The sequence below is a fragment of the Leopardus geoffroyi genome, chromosome E2 (genome assembly GCF_018350155.1).
Source record: "Leopardus geoffroyi isolate Oge1 chromosome E2, O.geoffroyi_Oge1_pat1.0, whole genome shotgun sequence".
Lineage (NCBI taxonomy): Eukaryota > Metazoa > Chordata > Mammalia > Carnivora > Felidae > Leopardus > Leopardus geoffroyi.
The window spans coordinates 50,793,520-50,807,789 of record NC_059335.1 but is presented as its reverse complement, the minus strand read 5'-3'; the positions used below and the strand labels follow the sequence as shown (position 1 = coordinate 50,807,789).

The window sequence follows — 14,270 nt, the reverse complement described above, 5'->3', positions numbered from 1 at the left end:
ATTGTCCCTGATAAGTGATAAGAGAGAGCTACTTTTACACTTTGGGGACAAGGAGGAATATGTTTGGCCTCTAGATACTCCTTTGACCAATTTTAATGGTAAGTGCAAAAGAACAGCAGCTACAGCTGGAGAGGTCATAGGAGGCAATGGTTCAAACTCTCTGCAGAGCTGTTAGCTAGTACAGGAGTCCTGCACGGGCAGCAGTGGAGGGAGAGAATGAGTACCAGTGGCAGCCAAGAGATCACTTGCAGGGGCAAGATATGTGGTTCGTTCTGTCCTCCTTCCTCACGTAAGTTTCCCAGGAAATGAGGCTCGCCAGAGTCCTGAAGGAGCTGATCCCAGAACACAGATGATGATGGATCTGAGCAGCACAGGGGCAAACCCTCAGGGATGATGAGCTGTGCTACCCAGATCCCTGGGGCAGCACTGAACGATTTCTTTTCCCCAGATGCTGAGCAGCATTTGTTCTCCTTCCTTAGGAACTGCTGAGGCTGAAGAGAGCTGTTTGTCCAAGTTCATTACCCACTTCCCCAGGCAGTCAACAGCCAGTGCCTGGCTGAAAGGAGAGTGTAAATGCCCAGCCCCCTCACTCCCACTCAGGACATCAGGGTTGGCTGAGCCCTTGTGACAGCAGCACAGGTTAGGTGATGGGCCCCATCCTTCCTCCTCTCCTCCCCCACAGATGTTGATCCCAACAATTCTCCCCAATAAATGTCCTTTGTGATAACCACTGTCTTGGAGTTTGCTTCCCAAGGAAGCTGGCCTGCTACATCATGTGATGAAGAGATGGGGGAAGCTCACAAGAGGCATCTAAAAGAGCTGAGAGGGATGGGGAGGCGATATGGTAACAGAAAGCTACATTTCCTTGTAAGATTTCTTATGTTATTTCATTTTTTTCAATATATTCACGTATTTTTTAACAAAAAATTTAATGTTACAAATAGGGAAAAGACTAAAAGGCTATTGCACTGGAGAAACCATTATAATCTGGGTCAGACTGTTTTCCATCCCATTTATTTTCATTTGCAAATCTTCAAAACCAGTCCCCAGGGAAGCTCTTGCCACACCAAAAGTCCAGCTCTCTTAGCTAAATTATATGCAGACTGTTTTACAGTTCATATTCGCTTTCTCCTCATTTGGTATTCCTTCTTGTACACATGCATACGCTCACTCACACATGTCCCCAACACATAGACAGTCGGCTTCCGTTCCTTCTGTTCTTTTTCTTCCGTTACCACTCTCCATCACTCAAACTTGGGAAAAATAAAGGACCACCAGGACATCCTGAACATATCTAGTAGATCCATCTCATAGTCAACACAAGGACCAGAAAGTCAATCAATCGACTGAACGTTGTTGACGTGAGTTGGATCTATTTCATCTTTTCTTCTGTTATAACGAAGATATTTGATGCCTTGATCCATTGGGTTGAGCTCGTATGGTGTATTTCATGACTATACAAAGTGCTCCAGTTATAATCATCTCTCCTGGTGTCGAGGGCCATAAGCTTACTAAATATTTTTTAAAGAAAACCAAATCTATCAATGGCAATGACCTACCAGATAAAGATCTATTCTTTTTAAAGGATATGGGAGAGATCTAGAAGTATAGGTCATTCTGGACAAAGAGGACACCAAGATCCTTCAATTTTTCCATGCCACTAAATAATTGCCAAAACTCCAGGTCTTCGAAGTACTAAGATCAGAAACACGTGGGAACAAAAGGAAATTCTCATCGCGGTTTCATCACTTCCACATTGCTGACGTGTCCTTTTGGAGACACCACCTCATATACCTGTGTCCTGGATATTTCATCTGTAAAACTCAGCTGTTCACACTAATATGTATCATATAGTAACACATCTGTGCTCTCCAGTTGCCTGATGGACCCCATTCCCAGATTCTGTTATGCATGAAAGATAGTACCAATTAATGAAAGTGGATTTTGTGAAAATTTATAAAAGGGAACCTCATTTAGAATGGAGGCAGGAGGCCAGCAGGGCACGCTCATGCCCTACCCCTCCTCAATTACAGACCCAAGAGGAAAAGACCACCTTGCATGGGAAACTACTTCACTCTTCCCAGCAGGAGGAATAGGAGGAAGGAGGAAAAAACGACTTCCTCTTCCCTGACCCCACCTCCCCCTACACACCTCCTGCAACACAGCCAATGACAGACAGTCACAGCTCAGCCAATGAGAAGCCCCTACACTTGGAACTCCCAGCTTATTCCAATGGACTTGTTGGTAACAACCTTTCCAACCTCCCTGCCCCCTTTCCTCTACAAACAGCATTCCTCTCCTTTGTCCAGGCAACTTGCCTGTCATTTTGCCATAGCTTGCTTATCCCGAATTGCATCTCTGCTGTTCCCGAATAAACCCACTTTTGCTGGTAGAATAACTGGCAGTTTTATTTTTTAACATTAACAATTTTTTTAATTAAAAAAGATTTTTTTCTATGTTTATTTATTTTTGAGAGAGAGAGAGAGACAGAGAGAGAGAGAGACAGAGCATGAGCTGGGGAGGGGCATAGAGACAGAGAGAGAATCCAAAGCAGGCTCCGGGCTCTGAGCTGTCAGCACAGAGCCCAACACAGGGATCGAACCCATGAATCGTGAGATCATGACTTGAGCCAAAGTTGGATGCTTAACTGACTGAGCCACCTAGGCGCCCCACCATAAACAATTTTAAATAACTGGCGTGTTTGGTTGTCAGGTGTTTACCTTGCCATCTAAAGAATTTATTAAATGTGTTTCAAAGAGTGACACTTGAGAAAGAATTTTTTTTTAAATATTTATTTTGAGAGAGAGAGAAATCAAGCACAAGGGTGGGGGGCACAGAGAGAGAAGGAGAGAGAGACAGAGAGGGAGAGAGAGAATCCCAAGCAGGTTCTGTGCTGTCAGCAGAGGAACCATGAGATCACGACCTGGGCCAAAATGAGGACTGGGACGCTTAACCAACTGAGCCACCCAGGAGCCCCCTTGGGAACGGAATTTTTTAAAAACGAAGCTATTTGCTAGAGTGGTCAAGGGCCATTTAAGTGGCATGGCTTCCACAAAATTAAGATGTCATTTCCCACAGATGACCCCTATTTCATAGAGGCGAGTATTCAATGCCACATTAACTCCACTCTATTTGCATATTAGCACATTGGAATTTAATGAGATTTAGAAAGTTCGTCTTCTTAAAAAGAGAATGTTAATTATATATTGTGTTCCTGTGAAATCACAGATAAGGGACTTTTTAAAAACTTTTATATTATAGAAGGGTGCACAGTATCCTTCGACATAATCGGGTCTGTCAGTGTAGCCTCACTGGCCAAGCTCTCTGGAGAAGTAAAAGGATAGAGCCCCGTTTAAACACACAGAATGTTTCAACAAACAGTTGCTGACAAAGGCTCGCCTCCGGCAAAACTTTAAATGTCGTTCAACTGCCCTCACCTGTTATAATCAGTAAACCTTTTTCGGTTTTCTCCTGCCATTTTTGTGTCCATTTCAAAGGAAAATACATGATAAATGCAGTTTTCGTTAATAATTCATAATAATCACGGGATGTACCAAAAGGCTTAAAAAACACAGACCGCCAGTAAAGGAGGTGGACATCTACACATCTTTTTACTGTTTTAAGAAAATGAAAATCCAGTATCATTCCCTCAGTTTAAACCTTTATACAACGTCTCTTAAAATATATCCTGCACTTTAACTTCAAAAATGCATTTTATTAAGAAAAAAGAAAGAATAGATTACAAACCCGGAACTGAAAATCATGACAAATGACGAATCAATGCGTTGTGAGGCCATCACGTTGCAGCTTCTAGTGGTGCGGACCACACAGTACCATGAGGCGTCACCATCTATAAACCTGTCTACACTCCCAACCAGGTTAATGCGGCTACTAAATCACATGAACACTTCTAACAGATTCAGGGCCGTTAGGATGCTTGTATTCAGCTTTGCATCAAATAAAAACTAGCACTTCTGTGTTCGATTCTTCAAGTCTTTCAATTAAAAAGAAGAAAGTATGCCACTCATCAACATCGGTCCTTCATAAACTACTATGTTAATTCATATCCTAAGATTTAGTCAGGCATTTACAGAAACAGCAAAATGGATACAGAGCTATGGAAAAGACAGGAAGCTTTTGTAAGGAGGTTGAGGAGGAAAATAAGATGATTAATTTATGTATTCCCAAATTGTTCTGGTGTGGACGAACTAAGGGATCCAACTGTTCCTTGCCAGGCACCCGGGCAGCGTGATCATAAACAGCAAAGTGCCTTTATTATATAACTGGCTTATGAAATTTAAAGAGAACTACATACATGCACCTTGTTTGCTTTGCCTCAAAATCAATTATTGCAACAAGTTTCATAAGGTCACTGATAATTCTATGATCTCTTGGTATGTATATACACCCTAATCGGAATGCACTAGTTAGCAGGTTATATTGATTTTTGGTACTTTTCGAGAAATTACCCCGTCACCATAAATGAGAGATGACAGAACGGCAGACGAAGCATAAATCATGCAATACGCCATCACCCCATAGAGTGAGCACTCTGTAACCACTCAACTGCTTTTGGAGAAAGTAGGGGAGGGGGGCGTGGCTGCAGCTTGTATTTTACAAAGTCTGTCCCGGAGGTCAGGGCACAGAAAAATGTATGCCTGAAGGAGTATATGTTTTAGGATGGGGAATGGAGCTCTCCACTTCCAGCTGTCTTTTTTTTTTTTTTTTCTAATACATAAGAAACATTCCCCACGGAATACAGTCAAGGGAGATCAAAGAAAATTTGGTGGTAAACTTTACAAAAAAACAGAAGAACAAACCTATAAAGAAAACTGGCATAAGGTTTGGGGAAAATATTCTCAAAGGTGTGTTTCATATGAGATATTACAGTTGTAAATAAAATTTGTGCATTGTTAAGAGTTGTGGTTTTTATGTTGACAAGTTGAAGAGTTGCAAACATTTCACATTCTTTGGGAAATTGGCATTATCCAGGGTCTTACCTCCCGCCACTACTGAACAATGATAGCAGATTATGAAAATTTTAAAAGGCAAGACATCGCACGCTGACAACCAAAGCACTTTCCGAGTCTGGTTGCATATGAATTTTACATTCAGAGCTGAAGTCTGACACTCAAAACCTAAGGTATTCCAAATCATTAAGAGAAGTCAAATAGAAAAAGAACAATCAAAACAAACCAATGACAACACAACATCTTTCAAGACTATTGATAAACTGTATTGAATGTAACACAGAGAAAGGCAAAGGGGTTTTATATACTTTTGGCCACTGAAGATGCAAACACCAGCCAAACAGGATCTTAGAAGCATTTCCAGGTCTATTAATAACACCATGGGGACACTAAAGCAAACACGAGCATGTTCTCCAGTAAAGCAAGGTCCGTATTGTCCAATTTTGATTTTTACCTTTAACAAAACTTACGTACCACACGGTGGAGAGACCAGGGATATGGTCTTCACATTTAAAAACCGTAGTCATCAAGCGAGTTAAACTTCCGTTTTAGATCCTATCAGAACGGTCGGAAATTAAGAGCGGTATCTCATCCCTTGTTCTGTAGAACGACTGCTATGGGAAATACATCACTGGATGAGGCCTCCTGGAGCCATCTCGAGTCTGGATATGGCAAGACGGCAGTGCTGCAAATCAATTGCGTGTACATTCAGTGGAAGAACATGTTCTTGTCCGTTGAGAGCCCCCGGCTATTAAAACAGACTGTCGGGATTGTAAGTTAAAACACAGCTGCCAATCAGAAGAAGTACTCTTTCTGATTTTCATTGACTGCACTTTGTATATTAAGCTCACTTTTCAAAACAGCCTCGGCACTGTCTACATTCTCTGACCTTTTTGCCTCATTTCTTTTGTATAACCTTTTCTGCTGATAAATGCGAACAGCAATGGCAGCAATGCACAGCAAGATAAAGATCACAACCGCTATCAGACCTGGGGAGGGAAGAGAAAAACAACGCAGTCAGAACTTTTGTCCTAACGGAAGCCCTGCTGACTTCGTTGCTTAAGAAGTCATGATAAAATCATTTTCTACATACATCAAGCATCTAGTAGATATGAATTAAAAATATCAAAACCTCAGGTATTTCTGGATCGGGCGGTGTCATAATATACCCGAGTCTGTCTCTGAGTTCCTCTATCAGCCCTGGGGGTTCACCTCCATTTATTCTGCATGCATACGATATTGGATTTATTTAGTGCGTTTCCACTTATTTTTCAAATTTTTAGTGCATTTACGTATAACGCAAGATGTTACTGACATGTCTCTAAGACCATGTGGTTGGTCACTGCATATTAATACACAAATTGTTATTATTTTAAATTTACAGATAGTAGTAATGTTGTAAAATAATTAAATGTGTTTTTGTACTTCAATATTTAAACACTGTAATTCAGTTGATTCTCAATAGTCTGTCATACTGTTGAATAGGAGGAACAGGATATATGTATATGAATAATCCTGACTAGTGAAATATACTGACACAGATAACATAGATTATTTCGATTATTTCTGTAGGAGAAATATTGATATTTTGAAACATCTGGTTGTAAATAAAATATTTAAATACCACAATTCTTAGCTATGCCAACATAGGGTTATCGACCTTGGCGTTACATCGGGCTAGTAGTTCTTCAAAGTGTGTTCTGTGAATCCCTATTGGTCCTCAGGACACTTTGAGGAGATCCACAGGGTCAAAGCTATTTTCATAACAATTCTAAGATGCCTCTCTCATTGTGTTGACATATCCACTATTAATGTCAAACAGGGTTAGGTAAAATTCCTGGTACCTTAGCACGAATCAAGGCAAGGCTACCGAACTGTAAAAGCGGTCATGGAATTCATAAGGCAGAAGGCGTTAGATTGCCAGGCAATCCCACAAAAAAGAAAAAAAAAAGCAAGCCAGATTCATTTTAAGAGTGTCCTTAATGAAGCCCTAAAAATTACTTATTTTATGAAATACTGACCTTTTGGCTATAAGCCTTTTTAACATTTTGGGCAATGAGGTAGAAAGTACTTTGGATGGATCTCCAAGTACGATGGCTGTCTCCAGGAAGAGCGCTTGCATGAACAGCTGACTTGTGAGCTCAACTACTTACTTTTCGCTTCATGGAACACCATTTTTATTTGAAAGAATGACTGACAAACTATGGTTGTTTTGACTTGGATATTTGGCAGATATTTTCTCTAAAATGTGTGAAGTGAGTCTGTCACTTGAAGAAAAACAACTGACAATATATGTCGCCAGTGATAAAAGTCAAGCTTTCAGATGAAAAAGAGAATTTGGAAAACTATTGCCTGTCACCATGAGTTTGAGAGTTTCCTAACACTTAGACTTTTCTGGATGAAAACGGTGGAGGTATTAACCGATGAAGTTGTTTTCAGACAAAAATAGGCACAATGAAAACAGCAATGTGGATCAACTGTCATATTGTAAAGCTAGGAATTCTTCATTCCAGTTTAAGTCAGGGGCATAGAACTCTAATGGAAACCGACCAAGCCAACACATTGAAGGTTCTCACCAATCACAGTGGACTCCTGAGCACATGATTTAATGGGCAATTAAATTCACTACAGCAAATTATATAATATTGCCAATGGCTAAGCCAATGTTAGGTTGGGTCGGGCTTACCTGAGAAGGACAGTAATTCCTTGCTCATATAAGTCTAACATAAATGTGGCAACCAAATTCTGCACTTGAAATCTGAAGAATTTACTAACAGATACAGTTGTTTTTGTTATTATTAGTCATATTAATAAATAATAATTTTAATCAGAATATTATTTGTTGTTACATATTTTGCCTCTCATCAGTTGAGTCGCTATAAATATTTCTATTGTCTGGCCTCTTAATTTAGGCCTCTTGTTTCAAGAGAGATATTCTGAATTATTTCAATATGAAAAACTGATGAGGTATAGTAGAGACCAGGCTACAGCAATTACAAAATAAATATCAACATTACAGTGGCCCAGACAGGACATCCAGATGGTCATAATCATGGGGGGGGGACTCTGGAATTAGTTTGTTTCATATATGTGATTTATCTCCTTTAATTTGGGGAAGGTGTCATGTCAGGATTTGTCACATCCAACAAAAACCTTGATTTAACCTGCTATACCAAAAAAAAAAAAAAAAAAAAAAAGATACACTAAATAAAATACGGCAAACCACTGTGCTCTGTGACATTGCCATCTGAAGCTCTGTGTGAATGTTTTTATGAGGAAATTAGGTAGCTTTCTCTTTGTCTAATTCTCACCATCCATATCTGTGTAGCCTGGCCAGAAACCCTCTGTAATATCTGGGTCACAGTTAAAAAAGTCTTATTGAACAATTTTCCCATCTTACATTATTCAGTGTTTGTAAGTGAAAAAAAAGATGATCTAAAAGGTAGAACATAGGGCGATTAGCCAATTTGGAGAAATTTTAAATGGATTAATTATTGTTACACAGTGGGCGCAATTTACGAGTAACGAGACAACGGGCGAAGAATTATACCGCGATGCTACCAGATGGAGAAACACCCTGGAGGATGATATTCTGTGATTTAGCAGATAAATTGCATGTGGTCCCAAGACAAGGCCTTCTGAGCTTCAACGGCCATGATCAACTGCTCTGCTTCTGAAGCTTTGTCTGAGCAATGAACAAAAGCAGACACCACGTGTTCCCAGGCCCTCAGTTCCCAAGCTGCACACACCTTCCACACTGTCTTTCTCTGCTCTACGTATTTGAGCCAAGACAGATTTCAGAGATGACCTATAACATGTTTCCATTCCACAGTAACAGAGAATGACTTATCAATATACCCCTCCTATATTCTGTAAATATTAACAATGATCTTTGCCCAAAGCAACAATAAAGATTCAGCATTGTGCTCTAATACTGGCTTGACTGTCCAGTCATTCTCTATGTACATCTGTGAATCTGTGTCTCCCTATATCTATACCAGTTAAATGTATGGAAAAAGCACCATTGGGAGACTGAGACAATTTCTTTGACAAGGAATCGTCATTTAAAATGTTAAGCACATTGGGGCGCCTGGGCGGCTCATTCGGTTGAGCGGCCGACTTTAGCTCAAGTCATGATCTCGCGGTTTGTGAGTTTGAGCCCCGCGTCGGGCTCTGTGCTAACAGCTCGGAGCCTGGAGCCTGCTTTGGATTCTGTGTCTCCTTCTCTCTCTGCCCCTCCCTCACTAGTACTCTGTCTCTCTCTCAAAAATAAATAAAAACATTAAAAAAATTAAAATGTTAAAATGTTAAGCACATTAATTGCTATAGCTTCAAATGAGTTTTTACCACATAATGTATTTTTAATAATATATTAATGTATTTTCTTTTAGACACTCAGTTATTAACTACTCCTTTCGGAGGGACTTACTGCTGTTTGTTTTTTGCTTATCATATGACTAAATGGGAATTCTATCTTATGTATCTTTAATTTATACACCATTAATCTGATAAAAAGAAAAGCAACTGAAATGGCAATGTGGATGTTAACATCCTCACAAAGATATAACTAGTACTATTCTCTGTTTAAGTAAAATCCTAACGACTTCAAGGAAGTTGATGTCTGAATGAGTAAAGATGTAAAAAAATAGAACAAAAACGGACCAGACATAAAGCCCACATAAACTGCCCAAGTTAAAGTGAAATCACATTATCTGGCAATGTAATAACTGTTTATTTTTTATGTTCATCTCATATGCAAAGTGTGGAGAAAAGGTGAGTCACTTAGCATTTCCATTATCTGATTAATTACTTTCTGAAGATCATTCATCAGGAAGAAAAAGGTATATTTTGGGGGTTGGCTTTGAATAAATTGTGTCTCAGAGAACATGCTGTTTCATTGCCAGGAAGGTATACTTTAATATTTTTTGTGTTAATTCTGCAATTTAAAATAACTACAAACCACTTTCATTCCATTGGCCTAATATTTGATAAAAAAAAATGTAACTAAAAGTGTTATATTCACTGATGTGAGCATCTAAACCACAGAAATACCCATTTCATTGAGTATTAACACAACATAAAATGTACGTTCCCAGTGTTAATCTCAGGTTTTTCCTACTTTTTACGTAAACTCTTGCGGAAACAATACGACAAAATCCAAGAAGGCAACAGAAATAGTACCTCCCCAAATATATTCAGAATTCCTTAGGGATTGTAGAAGGCCATTTTCAAGTTAAATGATGCTCAGTTTTACACAGAGTAGCAACTGTATGAGTGTGGCACTTCAGGGAAATGATCAATTATGTATACTGAAAATCTTCAAGGAATTCATGAATTCAAGAAGACTCTAAAAGACAACCCAGTATAAATAAAAAACCACCCCCGCCATTGACCTCAGGATCCAGTGTCCCGCAGCGGGGATATGTGTGGATTCCCCACCGTTTCTCTAGTGCTAACTATTCCCCACTCCTAGAGATGAGAAGTACCAAAGAAGAGTTCATTCACGCCTTCTGTTACCTCCAATTACTGCAGAGTCACTTCTGATTGCATTAGCTAGGGGTTCTCTGTCATCTCTTGTTCCAGAATGATCTGCAGTAAAAGGATAAAAAAAAAAAAAGTGGGAGGGAGGGATACAGCCAAGTAAAAAGAAGAAATTTTGGGGAAAAAAATCTTAAAACATTTAATCAGTGTGGGATCTCTGCAATTTTTTTTTTTTTAACCTCAGCAGCATCAACTGCAGTGGCTCACACAGATAAAGCACTGAGGATCTAGAAGAGAAATGGGTTGGAAGTTAAACAAAACCAATCTGGGGAGGCCACCTTGAGAACGCATTGCAACAGCGGCATCAGAAGATTCAACACCCAGGGGACGAGTGCGTTTGTTACCGCAAAGGAGGAGCCATTCCCCTACCTGCAAATGAGTGTGTCCTCTCCCTTGATGTGGCATCAGTGCCAGCCTGGGACACACAGCTGGACTCTGTCACATGTCCTGAGACGGTGACAGGGGCCGGGTGGCTAGGCTGCAGCACGGCCTTCAGAGGGGCCACGTGGCTGAGCTGCACCGCGGACAGACAGCCCAGGAAGCCCTGTGCACCGGCCAGGGCTGTCTCCTGGTCTACGTCACTGTACTCTGGAAATCCAAAGAAACACCAAAATATTAATAATCGTGCAAGAGCAAACAGGCAAGGCTAGAGATGGAATGTTCTGAGTCTGATAATACAGTAACAATAGACATGCAGTGGACTAAACTCCCCTTTCTTGGGTCTTTTTTAAAAGAGTCAGGTCCGTTAAGTCTCTCCGTGACTACCGCTGAGCCTCCTGAGGTTAACGAAAGCAAGTTTTTAAGTATGGCTAATTTAATATGATATGGCGATCTGGAAATGATTGAAGCCTCCGGACGGATGAGCCAGGTTTTGAACTGATGAGGGTTCGTGAGATGTTACATTTAAAAATAGATGATTAACGTGATTTGTGATAGGGCTTGCAGTCAATGTTCAAGAGATTAAAGCGCTTCCCGATTTGGAAATGAATTCAGCTCAGCCTTTGAGACGTAAGTCACGACCATCACAGGAGCTAGAGGGAAAATGGAGCTTCTAGAGTTCCCCTGTTAACTGCCCAAGCAGACAGCTCGGTCTGGCTGAAAGCCGTCTGGTATTCTCTGGCCCCATCCAAACACGCAGGGGGAAGATGTTATCAGGTGGGAAGGCTACACCCCAAAGTGTCTAGAGTCGCCCTAATTCCTCATGTGAAAGCGTCCACACCTCACTCCCTGTTTCAGGGCTGCTGTCACTCAGGCAGAAACATGTGTGGCCCCTCTAGACAGAAAACCCCTCCCCCACATTAACCAGAGTTGAATTTCTCTGGGACTATGATGGAACAGAGGTTGGCTTGAATGCCGGAATACTAATTTATGATTTTAGAGTGAAGAATATATTTACATTTTGTGTGTGGCGAGCCTGAAATCTAAACCAGGGGAAGTAACTATAGTTTTAAAGTTCAAATGTGACCAGACCATATAGCACCTCCCCATCCAATATGACCATAAAAAAGGAGGACTAATGTCTCCTGCACTGCATATACAAGGACACAGACACAATTGGACACTCTTGTCTCTTTTTCAACGTTTATTTATTTTTGGGACAGAGAGAGACAGAGCATGAACGGGGGAGGGGCAGAGAGAGAGGGAGACACAGAATCGGAAACAGGCTCCAGGCTCAGAGCCATCAGCCCAGAGCCTGACGCGGGGCTCGAACTCCCGGACCGGGAGATCGTGACCTGGCTGAAGTCGGACGCTCAACCGACTGCGCCACCCAGGCGCCCCGACACTCTTGTCTCTTAAAAAAAAAAAGATATTTAGTATTTATTGGGTGCTTACAATGGCACCGTTCTAAGGGATTCGCACGTCTGTGTTGACAGCTTCCAGTAGCCGCCAGTATCTTATCCCAGTCAGTCACACAGGCGAGACGCGTGGGTTCAGAACTGCAGTGATGGCCTGAGGCCACACAGCCATCAGCATTCTGCTTGGGAGTCAGGCCTGTTGGGCTCCAAATCACAAGACTCTTCTATTTATGAACCACTTTCTGATTGGCACACTGTTTTCTTCACTCTGTTCATATCTTCTGCAGGGCTGCTGATTTATTTTGTTATTAGTTTGTTTGGCTGGAGAGCAACTATTCTTGAAGTGACTCTTGGCGCGTCAGCTCCGAATGAGCCTGACCTGATTCCTCTGGATGTATGGCATTCAGGCTCAGGGGCTCTACCTCCGAAAGTCATGTTCTTACTACCAGGCCATCCTGCCTCACTGCACCCAGACTGGCTCCTTGAACCTACGGGAGACCCTCAACCCCCCGGCATTATGTTGTTCCACAGAAGCCATTCATGCATGTGTGGAAACCAAGAACTAACTTAGTTCCAACACACAGCATTCACTCATTTGAATGGATATACATTCAAGCATATTTATGTTTAGAAAGGCAGCATTCTTGCTTTGGAGGTTTTTTACTTTAATAAGAAAGGAACAGGAAATATACATTAAAAACAACATAATCAGGACAGTGCTTTTCACATTTATTCTACAGTGTTAAAATCTTGATTACAATTTCGATAGGCTTTTGAAAAATCTTATCTTTTGAACACTCCCCCCTCCCCGAAAAATGTAAATAGATGAGATTCACTTCTCTGGTACAAATCTGATATGAGATGAATCTTAAAAACTACACCTTTAAGTAAAAACATTTTTCAAATTACAAGTTACGGTATAAAAGACTTTAAACTCTTAAAACGTAAAGTGGGCAGTTAATCAATTAATTTTTGTTTTAAGAGCTACAGATACAGGAAATAAATTCCGCGCATATCAAGCATGTTACATTCTAGCTGCAGAGAGAGAAAATAAACATAGAAACAGGAACTAATGAAAATTTTGAAGAGTGGTAATGCTCTGAATAAATCAATTAGAAAATGTGATGGAGTGCGTCTGGAACAGAAATTTATCTTGATGGATTAGGTGATTTTTGCGCGTCTATTTTAAGGTTGATTCTTCAGAGCCCTGTTCCCTTAGTGGTCTGGAGATATTATTCCAGCATCTTCTGGCTCCATCACTTCTTCCTTAAATTTTGCAAGATTCCCTGTGTGTTAGGAATTTTGCATAGAATATGGTGGGCCCTTCTCATCTGGAGACACAAGGTTTTCGTTAGCCTGCCAAGTGTCGTAACCTGCTTCTCCTTCCTCTTCTTTATCCTATTGGTCTGCTGATTATTCACACCATATCTTCTCTGCATTTTCTCTAAGCTGTTTTACTTTCCCAGCCTGATTTCTATCCTTTAGGACCTAATATTGAATGAGTCGAAGCCTTCATCACTTGATCTTCTAGGTGATGAGTTCACGTTTCAACAAACATCACTCTTTCCTACTGACTTTGAGTCTGAAACAGTCACACCTTTTTAGTTCCTCAAGGTCTTTTTTTGCTTTGTTGGAAGCAAGGGCTCTTACTAAGTCTCATCAGATGGTGTCCGTCTCCCTGAATATGCCCATTGTGATAGGGAGTGATTCGGTGGCTTTGTTTCTTCTCCCGTTTCATTGTTGTGAGTCTTAAGAATAGAGCTGTTTTTCTCCTCCGCCAGGTGATTGTCAGTCATTGGTTTCCTTAGGCGGCTGACATCTAGAGAAGGTGGACAATGTAGCTGCCCCACGTCAGGGAGGGTACGGGCCAGGCACCCCTAACCTCCAGCCAGAGAGGACTCAAACCTCAGGTCATCGTCAGCAGGACTAAGGAACTCCTCAAGTTTCAGGTCACTCCCTCTTT

At 40.9% G+C, this 14,270-nt stretch overlaps 1 protein-coding gene across 4 annotated transcripts in view; it reads right to left on the bottom strand.

Annotated features, from left to right (window-relative positions):
• Nucleotides 1-4,700: 4,700 nt before the first annotated feature.
• Nucleotides 4,701-14,270, bottom strand: part of CNTNAP4 (contactin associated protein family member 4) — a 255,955-nt gene continuing 246,385 nt past the window's right edge. For all 4 annotated transcript variants that reach the window (XM_045443602.1, XM_045443603.1, XM_045443604.1 and 1 more), the window contains 3 exons: nucleotides 10,881-11,099; nucleotides 10,488-10,559; nucleotides 4,701-5,959 (listed from right to left, as the gene is read on the bottom strand). In XM_045443602.1, the coding sequence (XP_045299558.1) occupies nucleotides 5,766-5,959; nucleotides 10,488-10,559; nucleotides 10,881-11,099 (485 nt within the window). In that variant the 3' untranslated portion in view covers nucleotides 4,701-5,765. The remainder of the gene's footprint in view (nucleotides 5,960-10,487; nucleotides 10,560-10,880; nucleotides 11,100-14,270) is intronic.